Genomic DNA, 25,772 nt, shown 5'->3' on the forward strand with positions numbered 1-25,772 from the left:
CTCAGACATTCTTTTCCAGCTACATTTTAAACTGTTCAAATGGATTCAAATCAGTTTTTATACTTCTTGTTATCACCTCACAATTGTCAGAGTAGAGATACTCATCACAAAATAGTAATTAAAGGACACCTGAGCTCCCACCCCCAAGAAGCAGCCCCATTATTAAGCACACAGCTGCTGACATCCAAGGGTCCAGCTGAACTTAGAAAAACACGTTATGTCCCCACACTCTGCCACAGGTTCAGGCATTCCTTCCAGTTAAAGCAGTTCCACCAGCAAGAAGCATGAGTGCTGATAACAATAAATAATCCTAGTATCAAATGACACAGATGAGACTAGAAAATGAGTTTCCATCCAAATGCATATCAAGAAGACAAAAAAAGCAACCTATATTCTGGCCATTTGTTCTTAGATCAGGAAAGCTAAGTAATTATCAATGAGCAGATCTGATATACACTGCCACCTTAAGTCATAAAATATCCACAACTGGAGATATTGAGGCTAGGTTATTTAAGTGCCACTGATGTGATCAGGGAGATGGCTTGAACCTTTGGATTCAATACACCTTCAATCCCTGACACAATATAGTCCCCCAAACACCACCAGGAGCAGCTCCTGAGTACAGATCCAGGATAGCCCATGGACCATACATGAGCACTGCCATGTTGGTCCAAAGGGGAATGGGAGGAGGTGGAATATATCTCGAGCAGAAACAAAGATTCTAAGCATTTGATCTATAAAGACCAGAGATGATACCAGAAAGAATCAAATAAAAGTGTTTCCCAGCTGACTGCTAAATGTTTAAAAAGAAAAAAAGTAGTAAAAAGAGTGGCCAGAGAGAATACAGCCAGTAGGGGCTTTGCCTTGCATAAGGCTGACCAAGGTTTTAATCCCACTTACAGCACCCCTGAGGCCAGATAAAACCAGAAGTAAGCCCTGAGAGCAGTCAGGTGTGACCACAAAACAAACAAACAAAAAAGAATGATAAAGAAACTAAGTAGAGAGATTTAGGAATAACAATCTTTTACAATGACAATCTGGGTTTTTGTTTTTTTTTGGTGGGGGGGAGTCTGGGTATTAGGGGTCCAACACAACTTCACCCTGGCCTCTATAAACATCTCTGTGATGTTAGTCCTATGTAGACATCAGTCAGTCATGGACAGAGACTCACCGGACCCGCTCCATCTCACTAGCTGTCTTCACCACAGCGAAAGGCTCCCGCCGACTCCAATCCCAGAAATGGATCTCATTGGCAGTAGCAATCAGCAGGAGCTGAGCCGTAGGGTGGAAAGCCAGAGAGGCAATGGCATTGTTGCTATCTGTGAACCAGCTTTCACTGCCACCCTGTGAATGAACCAACCCAAACAATCTGTTATAAGCCTCCAGCGGCCAGGTGCATCAATTTCAAAAGGTCCATTTAAGGTAAGACGGCTTTTAGGGCCCTCTGTGAGGTTCAGGGAGATAGCTTAAAGGGCTGATGCACATGCTGGCAGGACCCCAAGTATTACAGAGTAAATTGAGCCCCTACCATCACAGAAAAATAACCCCAAAAGTCCTCTATAAATAATGTGGCAAAATCAGTGATCAGGTAGTAACACCAATTTACCAAGAAAATCACTATCAATATTAATTCTCTGACTTCAGTACAATCCATAAGTGAAAGGTAGTCACATAGTAAACTTTCTGAAGCTGGTGGAAGTTGAGCCTGGCACATAGCATGGTATAAAACAACCCTCTAGCCAGTGACCAGGTCAAGGATCACTGAGTACTTGAATGACCGCAGAGAAGAAAGCATAATCCTTCCTTTAAGACAACAGAAATCGGGGTGGAAAGATAGTATAGAGGTAAGGCGTTTGCCTTTCATGTAGAAGGTCGTTGGTTCTAATCCCGGCATCCCATATGGTCCCCTGAGCCCACCAAGAGCGATTTCTGAGCATGGAGCCAGGAGTAACCCCTGAGTGCTGCCAGGTGTGACCCAAAAACAAAACAAAAAAAAAGACAACAGAAATCGGGGTGGAGAGATAGCATTGAGATACAGTGTTTGCCTTGCATGCAGAAGGACTGTGGTTCAAATCCCGGCATCCCATATGGTCCTCTAAGCCTGCCAGGAGTGATTTCTGAGCATAGAGCCAGGAGTAACCCCTGAGCACTGGCGGGTGTGACCCAAAAACCAAAAAAAAGACAACAGAAATCTAGAAGCTGGAGCAATAGAACAGTGGGTAAGGAGGGTATCTGCCTTTCATATGGTCAACTAGTATTCAATCCCTAGCAACCCATAAGACCCCCACCAAGCCCTGACAGAATGATCCCTGAACACAGCCAGGAGTAGAGCCTGAGCACTACCAGGTGAGGACCAAAACAAAAAAATCAAAAAGCACAATAGAAATCTGTCCCAAACATATTTTAGAGTTGTTTCACAGCAAGTGCGTAAAAGAATAATTTAACAGGGTGTTTGGCTCAGAACGAAGGGCTCTCGGTTGGTCAGACTTCCTACAAACTAAGAGGACAAAGATTCCCCTCAATCAGGCGTAGTACCAAGAACCAGGTCAATCACAGTTAATGGCATTAACCATCCCATCATAAACATGTCTGCATTTGACTCTCAAAGAAAAGGAAATACTCACGTGTAAATCCCAAATCCTAACCTCACCATCTAGGCAGCCAGAAGCAATAAGGCCTGAGATGGTAGGGTGAAAAGTGACACACCATGGAGTGCGGCGATGCCCAATCAGAGAGTGGACACACTTGCCAGTCTTCACCTCTGTGATATAGATATTATGGTTCACGTGGGTGGAAGCCAAGAGAGTCCTAAAGAACCAAAGCATAAAGTAAATTTGAAGCACACAGAAAGGGAACTGTCAACTTTGGATGGCAAAGAAAACCTATCAACCCACTCAGCATAAAAAGAAACTACTATTGTGAGGCTGAGCAACAGTATAGCAGGGAAAGTGTTTGTTTGCCTAGTATGTGGCTGACCTGGATTCAGTACCCAGCATCCTCTGCTAGATATATAGTCCTCTGAGTACTGCCAGGAGTGTAAAGCCAGGAGTAACCCCTGAGCATCATCCAGTGTGGACCAAAAGAAAAAAAGAAAAAAGTAAACTACACCTTGAACATTAGACAGTATCTTTACAGACAAAGACATTTTTGAGTCTTTTAAATCGTTGTGACTTCTCCACATCAATCCCCAAATGACATATGTGTTCTTCAGAGAATGTTTTTTTCAGCTAAGAAAATAATCATGCCATACTGGCGTCTATGACACACAAGTCAGTATCTGAAAAACGCCATGTTTGGATCCTCAGTGTCCTTAGACACCATTCTCATTCTGTTTGTGTGTTTGCTTTAATGGATAACAGTTTCATTTAAAAGAAGTTACTTGGGCCCGGAGAGATAGCACAGTGGTGTTTGCCTTGCAAGCAGCCGATCCAGGACCAAAAAGGTGGTTGGTTCGAATCCTGGTGTCCCATATGGTCCCCCGTGCCTGCCAGGAGCTATTTCTGAGCAGACAGCCAGGAGTAACCCCTGAGCAATGCCGGGTGTGGCACAAAAACAAAAACAAAAACAAAAAAAAAAAGTTACTTGGGGCCGGAGAGATAGCATGGAGGTAAGGCATTTGCCTTGCATGCAGAACGTCGGTGGTTCAAATCCCGGCATCCCATATGGTACCCCGGCCCTGCCAGAAGCGATTTCTGAGCATAGAGCCAGGAGTAACCCCTGAGCACTGCCAGGGGTTACCCAAAAAAACAAACCAACAAAATAAAGTTACTTTAAGGTGCCAAAGCAATAACACAACAGTAGGGCATTTGCCTTGCATGTGGCTGACTTGGGATGGACCCGGGTTCTATCCCTGGCATCCCATATGGTCCCCCAAGCCTGCCAGGAATGATTTCTGAGTGCAGAGCCATAAGTAACCCCTGAGCGCCGCCGTTGGGTATGGCCCAAACACCCCACTCCAAAGAAAATGTTACTTTAAAGTTACTTTAAGTAATATGAGGGAATCAGGACTGGAGCAAAACTACAGAAGGTAGGGCATTTGCTTTGAGGGCAGACAATCCAGATTCGATCCCTGGCGTCCCATATGGTCCCCTAAGCCTACCGAGAGTGATTCCTAAGCACAAAGCCAGGAGTAATCCCTGAGCACCATGGGTGGGGGGTGGGGGTGTGAGAGGATAAAATGAGAGAAAGATATGACCTTCAAGAGAGAACACAGGTTTCTAGAGGGCCCATATCTGGGTGAGATACATGTGAAGCTCTGAGGAAAAGAATGCGCCTTCCCTGGGATCTTTGTGGTTAGCAGTACTCATCTGCTTTCCCTTTCTGCTTCTGTGTTTTATTATTCCCCTTTTGGTTTCTGGACCACATTGGCAGTGTTCAGGGGTCACTGCCTATGATTAGAAGGATCATATGCAGTGGAAGGGACAGACCACAGTGGCTGCATGTAAGGCAAGCAAGCGCCTTACCCACACCACAGTACTGCCTCTCTGGCCTGTTTTCCCTTTCTCAGATACGAGCGAGTCTCTTCATACAGTGCTCAGTTGGCATGAAGATCAGGTCAAGTCAAAAAACAGATAGTGATGCAGTCACCTGTCATAAAATTAATTACAGATAAGTAGTTGTTACCTGTCTGGGCTGAAGGCAAGTAAAAATGTAGAGCGTGGACTATCTGGAAGTTCTACTCTCTGGAAGACCGAAAAAGAAAAAAAAAATTAAAATACATTAATTATAAACCATGGTTCAATCTATCATGAAGTACAAGAGCCAATCTAGATGAGTACTCACATTATAAGCTTAATATTCAGAAACATGGTCAAGCTACAAACTGAGAGCTAAATCCAAACACTTTTAATCAAATATCTTAAGGAAAAAAGTTACATCTAATCTATAAATTCTACCACTTTGGTAAAATAACCCCCAGTCATATGTGCCATATATGTATGTTTACATAAACATATACATATATAAAATTCTCCTACACAAAATAAACTTTACCCCAATCGAATGTCAGAAAACCCAATTCCAAAACCCAATTAAACTATCACCTCCTCAACCCAATGTCAGAAACACCCATTTTTAATTACCTTGCCCTCCCATTTCATCCACCGAGTCTTATCTTCTACCAGCTCCTGCAGAAGTCTCTGAGCTCCAAAAGTTCTCGTGCCCCGCTCTCGTCCCCAGAGAATCCGCACAGCATTCTTCTCTGGAACAACCTTCATGGTGCTCAGTGGCCACCGTCCACCAGGCCCGGCAAGAGGAGCACGTGACAGCCCCGCACACAGATACAGCTAAAACGAGGCCATTCACGACCCTGGAAGTTGTCCTCATGGAAATCTAAGATATGAAGAATAAGATGTCTAAGAACATCTGTCTATTTTGCAATCAAACACTTCCCACGCAAACATGCTTCCAACTCAAAGTTGTTTTTGTTGTTTTTAATTTAATAAAGTTTTCTCAGAAAAGACCCTTCTCCCAGAATTTTCACAAAGTTTCATCCTAAATTCCTAGCGGGGGGGGGGGGGGGGGTTCGTCAAAGTGATAGCACAGTAGGTAGGACATTTGCCTTACATGCTGTTGACCCAGGACAGATCTGGGTTTAGTCCCTGGCATCCCATATGATTCCCTGAGCATGCCAGGAATGAATGATTTTTCTTTTTACTTTTCTTTTCTTTTCTCTTCTCTTTCTTTCTTTTCTTTTTTTTTTTTTTTTTTTGGTTTTTGGTTTTTGGGCCACACCTGGTGACGCTCAGGGGTTACTCCTGGCTATGCGCTCAGAAGTTGCTCCTGGCTTCTTGGGGGACCATATGGGATGCTGGGGGATTGAACCGCGGTCCGTCCTAGGCTAGAGCAGGCAAGGCAGGCACCTTACCTCCAGCGCCACCGCCCGGCCCCTTTTCTTTCTTTCTTTTCCTTCCTTCCTTCCTTCTGTCTCTTTCCTTTCTTTCTTTCTTCCTTTCCTTCTTCCTTCCTTCCTTTTTTTTTTTTTTGGTGTTTGGGTCACATCCAGCAGTGCTCAGGGGTTACGCCCAACTGACTCTATGCTCAGAAATCGCTCCTGGCAGGCTCAGGGGACCATATGGGATGCCAGGATTCGAACCACCGTCCTTCTGTATGCTATCTCTCCGGTCCCCCAGGAGTGATTTCTGAGCACCGCCTGGTTTGGCCCAAAAACCTAAATACACATACATTCACATACATACATACATACATACATACATACATACATACATACATACATACATACACATTCCTAGCCTATCCTTCACAGCTCAGCCCCTAATCTAAATAATACCAAGGGCCAGAGAAATAATAGAACAGACTAGAGCACATGCTTTGCATGCAGAAGGCAGAGGTTTCATTGCTGGTACCACATGGATACATGAGCACAACATCCAGAACCAAGCCAGTAAGTCATCCCTGAGTACTGCCAGGTATGGGAGGGAGGGAGGAAATGAGGATAAGAGGATTCTCTAAAGCAATTATTCTGTTAATTTTCCTTTACCAGGCAGCCAGAACTTTTACTAATAAGTCCTAAAATCTGGCCAGAGCTATGATACTACAGCAGAGAGGGCATTTGCCTTGCATCCAGCGACCCAGGTTTGATCCTTGGCATCCCACTTGGTCTCCAGAGCACTGTCAGGTGTGATCCTTGAGCACAGAGCCAGGGTATAAGCACCTGAGCACCACTGGGTATGGCCCCAAAACCAAACCAAGAAACTCCAAAACTCAACATTTGTCCTCCCTCACATTATTACCCTACCTCCCAAGTTGCTGGCATTCTCTTGGATAGCCTATAAACTAAAGGACATGTAAGCCATTTTGTTTGTGTGTTTTGTTTTGTTTTGAGGGGGTTAACAGGAAGCATTTAAAAAAGTAAAAGGGAAGCAACCTGTTGGGGTAGGGTGAAGCATGTATGTGTGTATTTGAGAAGGAAAGGAAAAAACAAGCATCCACCATGGGTAGGGGTGCCCAAAGGTAAAATAACTCAGGTGTCCAATTTAAAAGGCTCTTACGTTCTCACATAACAGTTTCAATTATATGAGTGTATGAAATTATTTCAGTGTATCTTCATTCTCTTTTTCTCTTGTAGTCAAGTTCCCAGAAAATGAGAGGAAGAAAGAAAAGGAAGGAAGAGGCAGGCTGGAGTACAAAGGGAGCACACTTGTCCAGGTTCCATCTCCAGCACCACAGGGTCTCTAGAACACTACCTGGAATGGTCCCCAGCATTAGCCAGGTGTGACCCAGATACTTAAAATTCTAAAACCAGAATATACACCACTTATCCAAGAACTTAATAATTTTTAAAGTTTTCACTAGCAGGGCAGAAGAGGTAGTATACTATTATACCGGGTACCTTCCATACGACTGACCTGAGTTCATCCCATATGATGATGACCCTGCCATCCTATATGGTCCCCACTGAGCACTGCCAGGAGTGATTCCTGAGTGCAGAGCAAGAGCTAACCCCTGAGCATCACCAAGTGTCACTCAAAAATAAAACAAAAATATTTGTTATGACCTCCATGGGGTAACTCTAGGCTCTATACTCAGAAATGACTCCTGGCAGTGCGCAGGTGACCAGACAGGATGCTGAAGAACCAAACCTGGGCCAGCTGCATGCAAGGCACACAATCTACCCTTATATTATTGTTCTGGCCTCATTGTTTGTATTTTTGAAGTTCTAAGCCATTCTAACTGTGTGAGTTTATCGCATGTATCTCCAAGGAATAAAGATTTTCTGCTTCATAATTATACTACCATTATTATCACACTAATTGTGATCTATTACTCATTTCTCATTCAAATTTCTCTAACAAAAAATGTCTTCAGGAGTTGGGAATGTGGCCAACAGTAGAAGAGCATTTGTCTTGTAAATGGAAGCTCTGGGTTCAATTCCCAGCACAATAAATAAAATCAGTGAATAAAAAATTTTATTAAAACTTTAAAATATTTGGGCCCGGAGAGATAGCACAGTGGCGTTTGCCTTGCAAGCAGCTGATCCAGGACCAAAGGTGGTTGGTTCGAATCCTGGTGTCCCATATGGTCCCCCGTGCCTGCCAGGAGCTATTTCTGAGCATACAGTCAGGAGTCACCCCTGAGCAATGCCGGGTGTGGCCCAAAAACCAAAAAAAAAAAAAAAAAAGCTTTAAAATATTTAATAGCTGAGTTGGTTTTTTTTCTTTGTTGTTGTTGTTTCTTTGTTTTTTTAAAGCAGATTCAGGGACCAGGCATGTGGCTGCAGTGGGGTACATATTTTGACTGTAAGACCGTGGCTTTAATCCCTGAGCGTGAACACACAGAATGAACTGCCAATGGGAGGGAAGGGATGCCCTTGTAGCAATAATCCAAAAATAAAGAATCCAGGGTCGAAGAGTTAGCATGGAGATAAGGCATTCACCTTGCATGGTGGTTCGAGTCCTAGCCTTCCATGTGGTCCCCTGAGCTTGCCAGGAGCAATTTCTGAGCATTAAGCCAGGAGTAACCCCTGATTGCTGCCAGGTAAGACCCTCCCCCCAAAATAAATAAATAAAATAAAATAATAAAATAAAGAATCCAAAAAAGACTCAAACATAGGGCCTGGAGTAATAGCAAGGATCACAAGGCATATGCCTTGCACAAGCCTAACCTGGGTTTGATCCCTGGTACCTTATATGGTCCTAGAAGCCAACCCAAGAATGATCCCTGAGCAGAGCCAGAAATAAACCCTGAGTACCAGTGGGTATTACCCCAAAGCCAAAACAAAAAGGTAAAGCAAGCAAGCAATAAAGGGCTGAAGCAAGAGTGCAGAAGATAGGGTGCTTGCTTGCCAAACTGGGTTTGATCACCAGTACCCCATCTAATTCCCAAGCCCCGCCAGGAGTAGTATTTCCTGGGCAACACCAGGTGTGGTCCCAAAAGATAAAAATAAAAGACTCGGGCCCGGAGAGATAGCACAGAGGTGTTTGCCTTGCAAGCAGCCGATCCAGGACCAAAGGTGGTTGGTTCGAATCCCGGTGTCCCATATGGTCCCCCGTGCCTGCCAGGAGCTATTTCTGAGCAGACAGCCAGGAGTAACCCCTGAGCAATGCCGGGTGTGGCCCAAAAACCAAAAAGAAAAAAAATAAAAAATAAAAAAATAAAAGACTCAACCAACAAATCAGGCTATTCTAAAGTTGCCTCCAAGTTTTGTTTTGGTCAGTTTTATATGTATTTACTTATGTACAACACTGACTTTCTGGGGACTGGGTTGTTTTTAGGTCATGCCAGGTGGTACTCAGATAGGTTCTCTATATGCAGGATCATACACAACAGTGCTGGGGATCAAACTGAAGTTGAATACATGTAAGTCATACACCTTAACCCTAGAACTATCCCTCTAGTCCTATAACACTAGTTTTTATAACAAGGAAGGACACTTGACTTAGAGATAGCATGGAGGTATCTGCCTTTCATGCAGAAGGACGGTGGTTCAAATCCTGGCATCCTATATGGTCCCCCGTGCCTGCCAGGGGCGATTTCTGAGCAAAGAGCCAGGCGTAATCCCTGAGTGCTGCCGTGTGTGACCCAAAAAAAAAAAAAAAAAAAGAAAATGTCTTACATTTTGGGGCCAGAGCGGTGGCGCAATTGGTAAGGCCTTGCCCGTGCTAACCTAGGATGTCCCATATTGTCCCCCAAGCCAGGAGCAATTTCTGAGCACGTAGCCAGGAGAAACCCCTGAGACTCACAGGGTGTGGCCCAAAGAAAAAAAAAAAAAAGAAGGAAAGAAAATGTCTTACATTTTATCTTTTTCTACTTTGGTCTTGGGGCCTCATCTGGCTGTTTGGTGCTTACTCTTGGTGTGCTTGAGTGACCAGATCACATGCAGTGTCAGGTTGTGAATTTAGGTTGGCAAGTGCATTGTCTGCTGTGCCATCTCTCTAGTCCTACACTATTTTATGACTACTGTCTCCTCACAGAAACATATTGCCTCTCTATCCCTTGCATTTACTGTTAATATGTTAGCAGGTTAGGTCTAGATCCTGATTTAAGTTAAATGGTTTTTAGCAAAAAGGCTTTATACAATATTATGTATTTCGCGATACAGCACATAAAATGACAGATATTCTCAAACAGCCCCCATTGGTAGAACTTGGTACATTAAGCGAACAATTGGTACATTATGTGATCACTTGGTTGAATTGGTAACAGAGAGTTCTCATTATGAAGGTGTGTTTCTCTCTTTACAAATAGTCACTCTGGGGGACTAGAGAGAAAGTACATGGAACAGGGCATTTGCTTTGCCCTCAGCTGACCCGAGTAAAATTCCCAGCACCACATATGGTCCAAAATAAAATCAATCTGTAGTTAAATTTGGCACCATGTGAATATCCTGTTCCTCTCAACCTTTTGCTTAATCGTTTGACATTCACTGATGATTCCTTCTTTAATTATTTCATTTGGGAACTATAAAATGTTGATTCTTCTAATTCCAATTGTACATTTGTTAGTTGACATTACTCTGGAGAGAAATTTCCTTAAAAACTGAGGTGGGGGGCAAGAAAGATAGCACAGCAGTAGGGCGTTTGCTTGCAGCCGATCCAGGACCGACAGTGCTTCAAATCCTGGCATCCCATATGTCCCCCAAGCCTGCCAGGAGTGACTTCTGAGTGCAGAGCCAGGAGTAGCCCCTGATCACTGCAGGGTGTGACCAGGATTTGATCCCCAGCATCCCATATGGTTGGTCCCCTGAGCCCTCAGGGATGACTCCTGATATGAGAGCCAAGAGTGACTCCTGAGCACCATCATGTGTGGCCCCAAAACCAAAGCAAATCAAACCAATAAAATACCTGAGATGGGGGTAGGGCACTTACATGAAAGAGAGGAGAGAGTTCATTCTTTTCTTTTTGGTTTTGTTTTTGGTTTTGGGGTAAGTAGGTAGGGTGCTTGCTTTGCATATGACCAAACGAAGTTCAATCACAGCATCCCATATGGTCCACCTGAGTACTGCCAAGAGTGATTGCTAAATGTAGAACCAGCATCACCAGGTGTGGTCCAAAAATAAACAAATCAACAACAAAAAAATATTACTTCAATTTTATTCTAATAGCAAAAACTGAAAACAATCCAAGAATCCAACTTAAAGAATGAGATAGCTAGTCTATGGTGAGCAAGATTCTCTCAATATTGATAACAAGAGTTCTCCAAGATATAGTATGAGGAGGGAAAAGCAAGATATATGGTAATATATAGAGTAGGGCTGATGTTTGATAAGCGATAAATTAAGTGAAGGAAAATGAGAAGCAAAAACAGATAGAAGCAGGGGCCAGAGAGAGTATAGTGAGTAAGGCACTTGCCTGTGGGCAGTCAACCTGGGTTTGAGCCTGGCTTCCCAAATGACCCCCTGAGCAGCACCAGGAGTGATTCCTGAGTGTAGAGGTGGGAGTAACTTCAGAGTATTACCAAGCTAAAAATACAGAATCAATACCCAAATACTCAAAAGTGAGAAAGGGAGGGGAGGGGAAGATGGGAGGGGGAGGAGAGGGGAGAGAGGAGGGGAAGGGAGGGAGAGAAGGAAAAGAAGGGGGAGGGAAGGGGAGAGGTTGTATGACATGCTGACCAAACCTGGGCCTGACACATGCAGAAAAACATTCTACTTGCTATACTATCTCTCCAGCCCCTTAAGTCATTTTTATTGTTCAAGTAGAAAAATGTATTTAATTTTTTTTGCTTGTTTTTTTGTTTTTTGGGCCACACCCGGCGGTGCTCAGGGGTTACTCCTGGCTGTCTGCTCAGAAATAGCTCCTGGCAGGCACGGGGGACCATATGGGACACCGGGATTCGAATCAACCACCTTTGGTCCTGGATCGGCTGCTTGCAAGGCAAAAGCCGCTGTGCTATCTCTTCGGGCCCGAAAAATGTATTTATTATTCATCCATATATTTTTAAATTTTTTTTGGTTTGGGGCCATAACCAGCAATATTCAGGGCAGCTCCTGGCAAACTGTAGAGATGACTCCCTGTAGTACCCAGGAGATGGCTCATACTGGAGACTGGATCCAGGTCTACTACATGCAAAGCTTATATGTGCACTACCATTCAAGTCCTTATTTTTTTCAGCCCATAAACATTTCATATCTTTCTTAAAATAAAGGACACACAGAGGCTGAGAAGTAGCAACCATAAAGTTAGGTCCATCACCAGATGTCAGGTGCCCTGGGCTTAATCTTTCCAAAACCACATACACAGCGTTTTTTTTTTTTTGGGGGGGGGCAAATATAAAACTATAATCCAAAGTACTTTTAAATATATTGGAGAAAAAATAAGATACAAAAAATTCAGGGTTTTCTCTGAGTGACTGAATTATAGATCATTTTCATAATGAGAAAAGACAATGTAGAGTCCAGAATGTGGCTCTGGTTAAAGTGTGCTAGATTCAAACCTGGCACCACAAAAGAAAAGCAGAAAAAGAAAAAAAGAAAAAGCAAAATTCTTCTGTTTTTTTTTTTTATTTAAAAAGTAATAAATGAGGGGCCGGGCGGTGGCGCTAGAGGTAAGGTGCCTGCCTTGCCTGTGCTAGCCTTGGATGGACCGCGGTTCAATCCCCCGGTGTCCCATATGGTCCCCCAAGCCAGAAGCGACTTCTGAGCGTCACCGGGTGTTGACCCAAAAACCAAAAAAAAAAAAGTAATAAATGCTTATTGTAAAAAGGTCAGACAATTGGTTCTTTATAGTACATGAGTGCTGTAATCTAAAAAGTAATCTAAAAGCACAACGAAAGGCATATTCAAATACAGAAGGAAAATTATTTATAGCTTATGTTCAAAGTAGATTTCTCCCCTAGAATATTAAAATGTAAAATGCCAGAGAGATTCTACAGTAAGACAATACTCCACGCTGCTAGTCACACACAACACCAAGTTCATGCAGAAGCCACAAAGGAACAATCATTGGGCGCATTCTCCTGCTCTTCCCCTTTCTCTGTTCACCACCTTCATTAGAGTGTGCTAAGAATATGTGCACGCTGAAAATGTCAACATGCTACAGGCCAAACTCCTGAATAAACCAAAATGAACTCTCTGGAAGGAAATCATCTCCTTGGTGACCACGACAACTCACAGAAATTGTAAATCAAAGCTGAGGAGCCACAGCGATAGCACAGCGGGTTTGCCTGCCCTGCACATGCTGACCTGGGCTTGACCCCTGTACTGCCTATGGTCCACCAAGGACCTCAGAAGTAATCCCTGAGCACAGAGCCAAGGGTAAGCCCTGAGCACTGCTGATTGAAAAAAAGAAAAAAAAATTAGTAACAACAACAACAACAAAATTAAAATTAAAAGTGGGTAAGTGGGGGCTGGAGCGGTGGCACTTGCAGTAAGGTGTCTGTCTGCCTTGGAAGCACTAACCTAGGACGGACCAAGGTCCCCCCCCCCCACCTGCATCCCATATAGTCCCCCAAGCCAGGAGCAATTTCTGAACAACCCCTGAGCATCACCGGGTGTGGACCAAAATAAAACCAAAACAAAACAAAAAAATGAACAGAAAATGTGCCAAAAAATTAGTTCCTATTAGTTTCACTTAACACGTTACTAAATCTATGTTGCTGGTTATTGTCTAAAATTTTTTCAATTAAGGGGCCCGGAGAGATAGCACAGCGGCGTTTGCCTTGTAAGCAGCCGATCCAGCCAGGACCAAAGGTGGTTGGTTCGAATCCCGGTGTCCCATATGGTCCCCCCCCCAAGCCAGGGGCAATTTCTGAGCGCTTAGCCAGGAGTAATCCCTGAGCATCAAACGAGTGTGGCCTGAAAAACAAAAAAAAAAAAAGGACAAAGAAAATCATCAGAAATAACGTTTGATGGAGAAATAATAGTAATAGTGGGGCAAGGTGTTTGCTTGATCTCCCAAGTACCACCAGGACTGAAAACAGACAGGTTGTGACCCAAAAAACAAACAAAACATAAAATAAAATAAATTACATTTGAGAGTCCTTTGTCTTAATCATACAACATAAAAGGGAATTTCAAAGAAATGAATTTTAAGCCACTTAACATCTTACTAAGGTGTAGCAAAAAGAAAAATCTAAATCACCTACCCCCTCAAGAAAAAATAAAGAATTCTGACTGTGTAACTAAAGAAGAAAATATAGGTTACAAACATCCATGATTCTGAAAACTAACATAATCCTGAGTTCCAACAGGAATTAGAAGAGCAGAGATCTGCTATAAGTAAAAGCCATTGAGAAAACAAATGAACTGAACAAAATGAAAATGAAAACTCAGGATTACCCAAGAGTTTGTGTTCTAATTCCCAGCAGCCTCAAAACACTAACATACACCAAAAAAAAAATAAAATAAAAAAAGTGTGAGTGGCAGTGAGAAAGCTGAGGGGCTGACGACTCACAGCACCTTCTCACTTTGGTCTAAAGGGAAATATTTGCTGTTCCTTTAAAAGGACAAGAGCCTTAGCTCATAAGCCACTTCAGCCACCTGAGAAGAGATTTTACTTTGTTCTGTAAAGAGAACAAAAGGAGCTAAAACTAAACTAAATTCAGGCAGGCCTGGCAGAGGAGGAAGTGCAGCCAACTGAAGGTTTGTTTGTTTTTTTTTTTTTTTTTCATTCCTCTTTTTGAAAAGGAGGAAGAAATGTGTTTCCCAGTCTGTCCCTTAAACCAGACTGAGACAAAGGGCACCAAGAATAGTCTTTGTGATGCCATGACAGTCCTGGGGAGCCAAGGACAGGGCTGGCAAAACTAAGAAACATACACAGGACATCTGCCTCCCCTTCCTATGACAAGGCCCTCTGAAAGATGGTTAAGACCAACTTTAAAGATTTTCTCTGCTTAATTCTAAGACATAATTATATTTCACAACTACTAATAAAAAATCATCTAGAGAGTTTGCCACAACCCGTGGGAACTACAAGTTCGATTTACAGGTCCCCCTGGCAAAGTGACAATCATCTGCCAGCAATTTTACTCAACCTTTCAGCTACTTGAGCAAGTAAAGTGAGCTTTGGACAAGTTCAATTACTCAACCTCTTTTGAGATTTAGCTTCCTCCTTTGTCAAACAGAAATTACAGTAAGCTAGGTTCACAGTGTTGCTATTATTGTGATCATTATTAGTGAATCCTCCTTGGGGTTCACTATGGTTTCCATTACCAAATAATACTGCCAACTAACCCTGGAGACCTCTAATTCCCAAGCGTAGCAGATTTCTAAGAAACACTGTGAAGGCTATTATCAAAAACAAAGTACTGCAAAACATCTATTTGTATAGCAACAAGGATTAGAATTGCAGGTCAGAGTCTAATTTGCAAGCATATGGTCACAAGTACAAGTAGTACCCAGGATATCACCTACATGATCCCTGAACACTTTGAAGGGTGGCCAAGTAATGCTGTGTGGTCCAAGAGCACCTTAGGAGGAGGGCACCCTTTAAAAAAGGGGAGTCCAGCTACCTCTACAAATAAATGCTTTAAAAATAATAATAATAATAATAACAGAACCAGAGATGTAGGCAGGGATGAAGTAATTTAGTTTGCCTTGCATGCAGTCAATCTCTCCCAGGAGCAATGTATGAGCAAAGAGCCAGCATTTGAACCCCAAACACTACCCTGTGGTAGAAGGGACCCAAAAGCTAAAAGCCAAACAACAACCAACTGGGCTGAGAAGATACAGGCAGCTTTGCATGTGGGAAGACCAAACTCAATCCCTGGCACTGAGGTGATCAACCTAAGTTTGATCCACGGTTCCAAATACATAAGGTCACCTGAGCAACACTTCATATGGTCCCCAAGAGCCCAAGTGATCCCTGAATACAGGGCCAGGAAAAGCCCTGAGCACAAGCAATTGGTGTGCAAGCATGTGCGCGAACACTTACACATATATTTATTACTTACACAAAATTATTTCACATGCACAAAATTATTTCAAACCCTCCCTTCCAATAGCACTCCTAGATGATACAGCGATAACTTCCTACTTTCATTGTAATAGTAGTCCCTTCTGTCACATGACCTCCCGTCAACGTCCCTTCTCTGACCTGACCTCCCTCCTACAATATGGACATTGGTAGAGGGAAGTGGACAATAGTGAAGGAATGAATGGGTGCTCAATCATGCTCAACAATGAAACTCAATTTATAATTCTGTAACTTTGCATCTCACAGTAATTCAATAACATTTTTTTTTAAGTGTGAAATGTTTCATTAGGACCTGGAGGGTTAAGGAGATGGCTCAAAGGTCTGGAGAACACACTTTGCTCAAAGAAGGCCTGAGTTTGATGCCCAGCACCTCATGGTTCCCTGATCATCACCAGGAGTGATCCCAAACTCAGAACTGGGAGTACAGGTCTAAGCAGCCACAGGTGTGGCTGCGATATAAAACAAGTAAGATATTAAATCTAGGCTCATTTGCATAAGTAAAGTTCTCCCAGCAATTGAAACTATAACTAAGGTCCGGAATGCAGTTAAGCAGTAAATGATTTGCCTTGCAAGTGTGAGCCCTGGGTTCAATTCCTGACACCTACAATTAACAAAACAAATAATTACAAAGTATCTGGCCTTAATTAGAGACCTAAAAGTGCACCATATCCTTTAAAGACTCCATGTGAGTCTTTAGAACACCGGGTTTTCTAGAATCGGAAGCTTTGTTTTCATGAACAGGGCTTTCAACAGGGCATTTCAGGACACCTCAAGTGATATCACACAGGACCCAAGAACAAAATATAAGCACCACGCCAGCGCAATACTTGGCCTCCAGCCATGTTCTAGAGAAGACAAACTTAAAGAAAGGTAGGGAGGGCTGGAGCAGGTATGATAATGGCCTCACACAGCATATGTGAGTTAAACCCCCAGCATCTCGTGTGGTAGCCTGAGCTCAGAGCATGGAGTCAGGGCCAAAAATGATGAAGGGAAGGAAAGGGAAGGGGAGGGGAGAAGAGAGGAGGGGAGGAGGGAAGAGGGGTGAGGAGGGCAGAGGGGGGGAGGATAAAAAGAGAGGGAAGGAAAGGAGCAAGAAGAGAAGATATGGGGGAGGGAAGATGAGAGGGGGATAAGAGGGAAGGGAAGGAGAGAAAAGGGATGCGAAGGGAAGGAGAGGGGAAGGAGAGGAAATGGGAGGGGAAAAGAAGAAAGGAAAGGGAAGGGGAGGGGAAGAGAGAGAAAGGAAGGGGAAGAAAGGGAAGGGAGGGGAGGGGAAGGGAAGGGAGAAAGAAATGTAGGGCAAAACAACACAAACTGGGCCCGGAGAGATAGCACAGTGGCGTTTGCCTTGCAAGCAGCCGATCCAGGACCAAAGGTGTTTGGTTCGAATCCCAGTGTCCCATATGGTCCCCCGTGCCTGCCAGGAGCTATTTCTGAGCAGACAGCCAGGAGTAACCCTTGAGCACCGCCGGATGTGACCCAAAAATAAAACAAAAAAAACACACAAACTGTCAACAAATAAACTTTCTGAAAACAAATCTACCTAGAAGCAGAAAATTAACAACTATTAACAGAAGTGGGCTTCTATAAAGTACAGACTGCTAAAGAATACCCTAGGATATAAGAAAGTTCTAAATGCAGTAAAGTCTAGATAAATTTAAAGTAGTACTTCATTTTTAATTCCTAATATCTAAAGGAGAGATAGTTGGTACAATGAAATATATTCAAGCCCAACAATCAAAATGTCTATAAAGTAATACTTCTGGAGCTAGATACAGCAACTGGTGAGCATGTGCTTCACGTGCAGGGACCTGCATTCAAACCTGGACTACATGGCCCCTAAGCACTGCTGGAAGGAACCCTAGAACACCAAGTAGACGTAGCCCCAAGCACCACTGGATGTGGGCTCCCCCCAAATAATAATAATCATAAATAAATAAATAAATAAATAAATAAATAAATAAATAAAATATGCATGCCAAAGACAATTCTTTTGGATGGCAAATTTTGCTCTCACAATTGTCCACTGCAGAGGTTTCCAAACCATTTCATATTAAAACAAAACCTTGAGGCCAGGGAAATAAAGACTTGGTAGTTCATGGTGAGATGAAGGGCACTGGGGGTGGGATTGTTGCACTGGTGAAGGGGGGTGTCCTTTTTTTTTTCTTTTTTTTTTTTTTTTTTTTTTCAGTTTTTGGGTCACACCCGGCGGTGCTCAGGGGTTACTCCTGGCTGTCTGCTCAGAAATAGCTCCTGGCAGGCATGGGGGACCATATGGGACACCGGGATTCGAACTAACCACCTTTGGTCCTGGATCTGCTGCTTGCAAGGCAAACACCGCTGTGCTATCTCTCCGGGCCCTAGGGGTGTCCTTTTTTATAACTGAAACCCAACTACAAACATGTTTGTAATCGGGGCCGAAGAGATAGCATGGAGGTAAGGCATTTGCCTTGCATGCAGAAGGACAGTGGTTCGAATTCCGGCATCCCTCACGGTCCCCTAAGCCTACCAGGAGCGATTTCTGAGTGTAGAGCCAGGAGTAACCCCTGAGCGCTGCCGGGTGTGACCCCCTCCCAAAAAAAATCAACAAACAAATAAAACATGTTTGTAATCATGGTACTTAAATTTTTAATGACCACTGATTCAAAGATCAAAATAGTAAAGTTGTTCAGTAAATAAAAGAAAAAAAATAATCTTACTCCTTCCTTTACAACACAGGAAAGCAAAACTCTGTCATGGCAGGGGTTGGGAATAAATCAGAGGCAGCGGGTTCACTTTGTTGACAGAAAGCCAACCAAGAATTCAGCTCCAATACCATCCACCAGAAGTAGAATGTGATGAATGCGATCCTTGTGTCACTGCCCCTTAGGATCCTTGATGCCACAACTAGATATGTGTCCCCATCCCCATCACAACAAAATAATGGGGAAGTGGCAGAATAGAGGTTTTTTAGGTGCATGCTGCCGACCTCAGCTTGATCCCTAGTGCCATATATGATCACCAAAGCACTACCAGGAGTTGATCCCTTAGCAGAGATCTAATGGAGGTCCAAGTGGTAGAGGTGGTGGTGGTGGTAGATAAAATGGAATAAAATGTTTTTGTTTTGGTTTTGGTTTTGGTTTTTGGGCCACACCCAGCGGTGCTCAGGGGTTACTCCTGGCTGTCTGCTCAAAAATAGCTCCTGGCAGGCACGGGGGACCATATGGGACACCGGGATTCGAACCAACCACCTTAGGTCCTAGATCCGCTGCTTGCAAGGCAAACGCCTCTGTGCTATTTCTCCAGGCCGTAATAAAATGTTTTTAATGTGCATAGAACAACTGTAACTGCTAGGAAAGGCTCTGAAGGTTGAGTGGAGCTCTGTTTTATTTTTTGTTTAATTTTGCTGTTGTTTGGTCCACACCTGGCAGTGCCCAGGGCTTACTCCTGTTTTGCGCTGCAGTTCAGGGATCATTCCTGACAATGCTTGCATATGCGGTGCTAGGGATGGAACCCAGGTCTGTTAGACACAAAGTTAGCTAGCACCTTGCCTGCTGTACTACCTCTCAGGCCCAGAAGGTGGAACTGTTTAGAGATCTAATCTGTAGCCTTGAGAAAGGCAGAATCAAGTCTACTAAGTCAGGGGGAGAGGGCACACTAGGAACTAGCACTAATAACTCAGGAGAGTTTGGCACACTAGGAACCACACTTACTGGGCTAGAGAGCACACCAGCTGGGAGTAGCCCTGAGCACTGCCAAGTATGGCGCCAAAACCCCTAAAATTTAAATAAATAAAAATTTTAAATAGGACCCGAGGACTAAGAATATACACTCTATAGGCTGAGTACATGCAGGTGGACACAGTATAGTTCCGGAAACACTCTCAAGGGTTACCTCTTGAACAATAAGCCAGAAGCAGCCCCTGAACACTAACTATTTGATGTGGCCCAAAACTCTTAACAAAATAAATCAGTAAGTATAAAACAACTTAGGTGAGTGTCTTACTCATGCTGGCCCATGTAAAGAGATGATATACATGCTACCATTACATTTTCTTTGGTGGGCTGAAGAGAGAGGCTAAAGAGGGCTGAGCAAACACATGCTTTGTATGGGGCAGCTCCGGGTTTAATTCTTAGCTACGCATGGTTCCCAGAACAACGCCAGGAGTGACCCCCAAACAATAAGTGTGAAGTAATCTGAACACCACAAGATGTGACCCAAATACCAAAACTTCCTTATTGTTTTTGGTTTATCAATATTAATTGATAATAACGATTTCAGATCATTTTCAATTTGAGGGGGGGAGGTTTGGGGTCTCATGGGGTCAGTCTATGCAAGACACTCTAATTACTGTACTATCTCCCCAACTAAACAACTGAACATCTGATGTTTGTTTAATCACCTAAAAGAGCACAGAAAGGCACAGGACATATCTCGCTACACCCCTAAAACCAATTCAATAACAGTTTTAAGGTTGTTGTGGAGTTTTTTGGGTTGTTGTTGTTGTTGTTGTTTTAGTGGTCGTCTTTGGTTTTGTTTTATTGGTATTATTTGGGAGTTTTTTGAGCCACATCAGACAATGCTCAGAGATTCTTTCTGGCTCTGTACTCAATGATTACTCCTAGTGGTCTCAGGGGACTACATGGGGTGGGTGGGGAAAACAAATCTGGGTTGGCCACATGCAAGACATTACCCAGTGTACTATCACTCCAGTCCCACATTTATGGTACTTTTTTTATTTTTTTGTCTTGTTTTGTTTTGGGGTCACACCCGTGGCACTCAGGCATTTAATCCTGGCTCCGAGTTCAGAAATCACTCCTGGCAGGCTTGGGGGACCATATGGGATACCAGGGATTGAACGTGGGTCTATCCCAGATTGGCTGCATGCAAGGCAAACCCCCTACCACTGTGCTATCTTTCTGGTCCCACAGTTACAGTTTTTGTATGTATACTTTTGTTTTTGTTTTGTTTTGGGGAGTCACACCCAGCAGCGCTCAGGGGTCACTTCTGCTGAGCTCAGAAATTGGCCCTGCAGGCTGGGATCATATGGGATGCCGGTAATCAAACCAACGTCTCGTCCTGGGTTGGCCAGGTGCAAGGCAAATGCCCTACCACTGTGCTATCTCTTCAGCCCCCACATTTACAGTTAAGGGAAAATGGACGATTTTTAAAATTTGACTAGAAATTGCTCTAGTCTAGAAGATAGTTCCAAAAGTTAGAGTGCAAGTGAGGCATGCATGAGGTCCCAAATTTAATCTCTGGAACCGTGGAACAGTGTATATACATACTCCAGAGACTCTTGATTCTGCACACTATATCAGGTCTGCATGTTCCCTGTATATTTCATATTGCCAAACATGAAACATGACATACCATGCCTCAGAAGATAAAGGAAAGCTTCCTGTATAGACATGTATCACTTATAGATGGAGATTTCTTGGGAGAAATGTGTAATTATGCAATTTCCTGGGTATGCAAATGTCACAGAATATAATTATACAAACTCAGATAGTCTAATCGTTTTTGAGGGGGTTGGGTCACACCCGGCAACACTCAGAGGTTACTCCTGGTTCTGCGCTCAGATATCACTCCTGGCAGGCTTGAAGGACCATATGGGATGCTGGAGTTTCAACCACCATCCATCCTGGGTCGTCTGTGTGCAAGACAAACACCCTACTGCTGTGCTTTCATTGCTCTGGCCCAGTCTAATCTATTATACATGTATGCTACACAGTATAACTTGTTGGAAACCCCATCATATATGTTGGTCTTTATTAAGTAACAAACAACGATATAGTTTTATACTAATTTTGTCTCACCCACAAGGCAGACATATCTGCTAGTGATTTCCCAAGACTGCAGAGCTATACTAAATCAAGATTCTCTAGGGCTGGAGCGGTGGCGCTAGAGGTAAGGCATCTGCCTTGCAAGTGCTAGCCTAGGACGGACAGTGGTTCGATCCCCTGGCATCCCATATGGTCCCCCCAAGCCAGGAGTGATTTCTGAGTGCATATAGCCAGGAATAACCCCTGAGCGCTAATAGGTGTGCCCCCCCCCAAAAAAAAGATTCTTTGTAACTAACTTTATTTACCTAGGGTACAGTCACAAAACCTCTTTATACATTGATTTATTTCTTACTTTCCTTTTCCTTCTTCCTTTCTTTTTTCTCTATCTTTTGTCATTTTCCTTTGTTCTTTCCTTTTTCTTTGTTCTTTTTTTTTTTTTTTGGTTTTTGGGCCACACCCGGCGGTGCTCAGGGGTTACTCCTGGCTGTCTGCTCAGAAATAGCTCCTGGCAGGCATGGGGACCATATGGGACACCGGGATTCGAACCAACCACCTTTGGTCCTGGATCAGTTGCTTGCAAGGCAAACGCTGCTGTACTATCTCATGGGGCCCTTCTTTGTTCTTTTATTTCTCCCCTTCCTTCCTTTGAGGAGGGAGGAATTTGGCCACACCCAGATCACATTGGCCATTGGCCAATGGACTATTCCTAGCCCAGTGCTCAGGAATGACCCTAGTAGAATGTCATCATCAATTTCTTCCTACCCTCTCCTAATGCCATTCTATCATGAGGAAAGGACTTACATCTCTTCCCTTGACTCTGGGCTGACTGTTGGGACTTGCTTTGACGACTGAATATGACAAAAGACATGAGTGACCATTTGGAGAATCACTGCATGGGTGATAAGATATAATTTGAAAAGAGAAGGGTCACATGGAAAACTACTGAAGGAGAGCAAACTTTGGATAGCCCAAATATGCTTAGCCAAGGATTAATTTCATGGGCCAAACCCTGTGGCAGGACAAAGGCTGCTGAAAGATTATTTCATGTAAACATCTCCCTCAAGAGTGGCTCCAGGGACCAGAACAATAGTACAGTGGGCAGGGCGCTTGCTCTGTACATAGCCAACAGGATTCTACCCCTGGCACCAGACCGAGCCCTACCAGGAATGATCACCACAGTGTGAAGGCCAAGATCTAGTCAATAGAGGCCATAGAACTAAAATCTGCATTAACTTTAATTGTACCTTTAGCGGTAGAGGGGGTTGTAACCAACCACTGAGTCTCCTCTTACCCATGTTCTCTGCATTAGTGATTAAGAACCAAATGGTACAGTAGGTAGGTGTCTGCCTTGCACAAGGTTTAATCCCTAGGATCCTATATCAGCACCGCATATAAAAGGAAGCCTTGAGGACTCACCAGGTGTGGCCCAAGATTACATAGTAAGGAGCCAGAGAGATAGTACAGATTGATCCAGTTTCAATCCCCAATATCCCATATGGTCCCTCAAGCACCACTAGGATTAATTTTTGTTTGTTTGTTTGTTTGTTTGTTTGTTTGTTTTTGGGCCACACCCTGTGACGCTCAGAGGTTACTCCTGGCTATGCGCTCAGAAGTTGCTCCTGGGGGCCGGAGAGATAGCATGGAGGTAAGGCGTTTGCCTCTCATGCAGGAGGTCATCGGTTCGAATCCCGGCGTCCCATATATGGTCCTCCCGTGCCTGCCAGGAGCAATTTCTGAGCCTGGAGCCAGGAATAACCCCTGAGCACTGCCGGGTGTGACCCAAAAACCACAAAAAAAAAAAAAAAAAGAAGTTGCTCCTGGCTTCTTGGGGGACCATATGGGACGCCGGGGGATCGAACCGTGGTCCGTCCTAGGCTAGCGCAGGCAAGGCAGGCACCTTACCTCCAGCGCCACCGCCCGGCCCAGGATTAATTTTTGAGTGAAGAGCCAGGAGTAACCCCTAAGCTTCATCAGGTACACACCCCTCTCCAAAGACATGGGGAAGTATTTGGTTTTCCTGGGTCTCTCGCATATTTTCAAGAGGTGTACAAGTCATTAATAAATCTACCCTGTAAATTCTGTAATAAATTTACCTGCAAAATTTGTATGGTGCTTATTTAAGTATTTGTCCAAGCTCTGAAAACCTAGAGGGATGTAGGATGATTTCCTTTGTGTCCAACATTATCAAAGTACAGAACACTAAGCAGTAACCTTGTTGAACCTTCTAATCAACAGCCCCAGTAGAAAGAGCAAACAAATAAGTGACCCATCATGACAGAAGAACATGAGTCAGAAGAACCAGTTAAGTCAGTGGTTCCCAAAACATCAGTACAGCCCCCAGAAGGGCAGCAGATGGATCCAGTTGGGGCAGGAGAGCTTCAAGTATAATTAGAGGATGGGCACTTACTGTTTTTTATTAAACAGTAGATTTGGGGGGAAAGGTGCTAAAGGAGGTGCGGTGGCAGGCTAATTAAATCTGGGAACATCTGATCTAGATGAACCTTACCCAATTCTTTTTTTTTTTTTTTTTTTGATTTTTGGGTCACACCCGGCAGCGCTCAGGGGTTACTCCTGGCTCCACATTCAGAAATCGCTCCTAGCAGGCTCAGTGGACCACATGGGATGCCGGGATTAGAACCACCGACCTTCTGCATGCAAGGCAAACGCTTCATTCCAGGCTATCTCTCCGGCCCCTTACCCAATTCTTAACATAAGGATTGTGATAAAAAAAATAAATAGGGGCTGGCGAGGTGGCACTAAAGGTAAGGTGTCTGTCTTGCAAGCGCTAGCCAAGGAAAGATCTCGACCATGGTTCGATCCCCCAGCATCCCATATGGTCCCCCCAAGCCAGGGGCTATTTCTAAGCGCTTAGCCAGGAGTAACCCCTGAGCATCAAATGGATGTGGCCCGAAAAACCAATAAATAAATAAATAAATAAATAAATAAATAAATAAATAAATAAATAAATAAATAAATAAATAAATAATACCAGGGGCTAGAGAGAGAGCCTAATGAGCATGCTCTACATGCAGGAAGACTGTGTCTACCCCTGGTACCATATAGTCTCCCAAGTACTGCAAGGCATGACACCCAAGCACAGTCAGGAGTCTCCCCTGAGCACTGCCAGATATAGCCCATAAATCCAAAATAATAGTAATAAAGTTAATGATTCCTATTTTAGGTCCTAAATGTTGACATGGTATGACACTGTGATTTACAATAATATATATCTGGTCTCCATTCACATTTCTGGTACCGGGCTCCTAAAACTGAAATCTACTGAGAGATAAAAGTATGTGTTGGGGGCCAGCGCAAGCCTAGGACGGATCTCGGTTCGATCCCCCGGCGTCCCATATGGTCCCCCAAGCCAGGAGCGACTTCTGGGCGCATAGCCAGGAGTAACCCCTGAGCGTCACCAGGTGTGGCCCAAAAACCAAAAAAAAAAAGTATGTTTTGTCAAGCAGGAAGAAGATTCAAAGGCTAGAGTTCATGAGAACCTACGGGAGCCCTGGTTTTGATTGCCAGCAATGTATAATCGCCCCAAACACTGAAGCAGACATTGAGTAGACTAGTTAACTACCAAATAACAATAATGAAAGAAAAGAAAGGAAAGGAAACCCAGTCAAGGAGAGTTAATGAGCTCTGAGCTCTGTGAGTCACCCAGGCAAAGCCATCATGCCCAGAGAAGGGGTTCCTGAGGCCTTCCCACCTACAGGAATGGAGAAGCACAGACAGCAACCAGATGTTCTAGTGGCCTCTGAAGCAAGGAGGTGGGGAACAGGTGTGCCGGTTTGTGAAACTAAGTCCTAAATCTGTGCTATCAGATGCCATCTCCAGGTGGAGAACGTCATAATTGAGTTAAATTGTAGTCAGTATCTGTCAGTATCTGCTGAGGTCTGGAAAGCTGATTGGTAGTGTCAGAAAAAACATACAGTAGTGGCTATTTTGGACAGCAGTAGATAACTAAAACACTGCATACCTAATGGCCAATGTCGTTTTTTTCTAGGAGGCTTTCTTCACTAGACTGACAAAAACCCTATAAAGGCCAGATTTATTCTGTCATAGTCCCAGGAACTAGAACAGCAACTAGAACAGCAGAATGAACTATAAACTGTGGGCATATATATAAATTTAT

The 25,772-nt window shown here is 43.7% G+C and overlaps 1 protein-coding gene and 1 long non-coding RNA gene across 5 annotated transcripts in view; one reads left to right on the plus strand and one right to left on the minus strand.

The window, feature by feature from the left end:
• Window positions 1–25,772, minus strand: part of AMBRA1 (autophagy and beclin 1 regulator 1) — a 248,566-nt gene that overhangs the window by 182,962 nt on the left and 39,832 nt on the right. For all 4 annotated transcript variants that reach the window (XM_049779573.1, XM_049779572.1, XM_049779571.1 and 1 more), the window contains exons 2-5: window positions 5,082–5,331; window positions 4,624–4,682; window positions 2,625–2,808; window positions 1,172–1,344 (exon numbers count right to left, since the gene is read on the minus strand). In XM_049779573.1, coding sequence (XP_049635530.1) covers window positions 1,172–1,344; window positions 2,625–2,808; window positions 4,624–4,682; window positions 5,082–5,216 — 551 coding nt within the window. In that variant the 5' untranslated portion in view covers window positions 5,217–5,331. The remainder of the gene's footprint in view (window positions 1–1,171; window positions 1,345–2,624; window positions 2,809–4,623; window positions 4,683–5,081; window positions 5,332–25,772) is intronic.
• LOC126017943 (uncharacterized) lies at window positions 1,370–5,207 on the plus strand. Its single transcript, XR_007498900.1, has 3 exons — window positions 1,370–1,422; window positions 3,228–3,269; window positions 5,153–5,207. It is a non-coding gene; the product is annotated as an uncharacterized LOC126017943 (long non-coding RNA).

Source organism: Suncus etruscus, chromosome 9, assembly GCF_024139225.1.
Source record: "Suncus etruscus isolate mSunEtr1 chromosome 9, mSunEtr1.pri.cur, whole genome shotgun sequence".
Lineage (NCBI taxonomy): Eukaryota > Metazoa > Chordata > Mammalia > Eulipotyphla > Soricidae > Suncus > Suncus etruscus.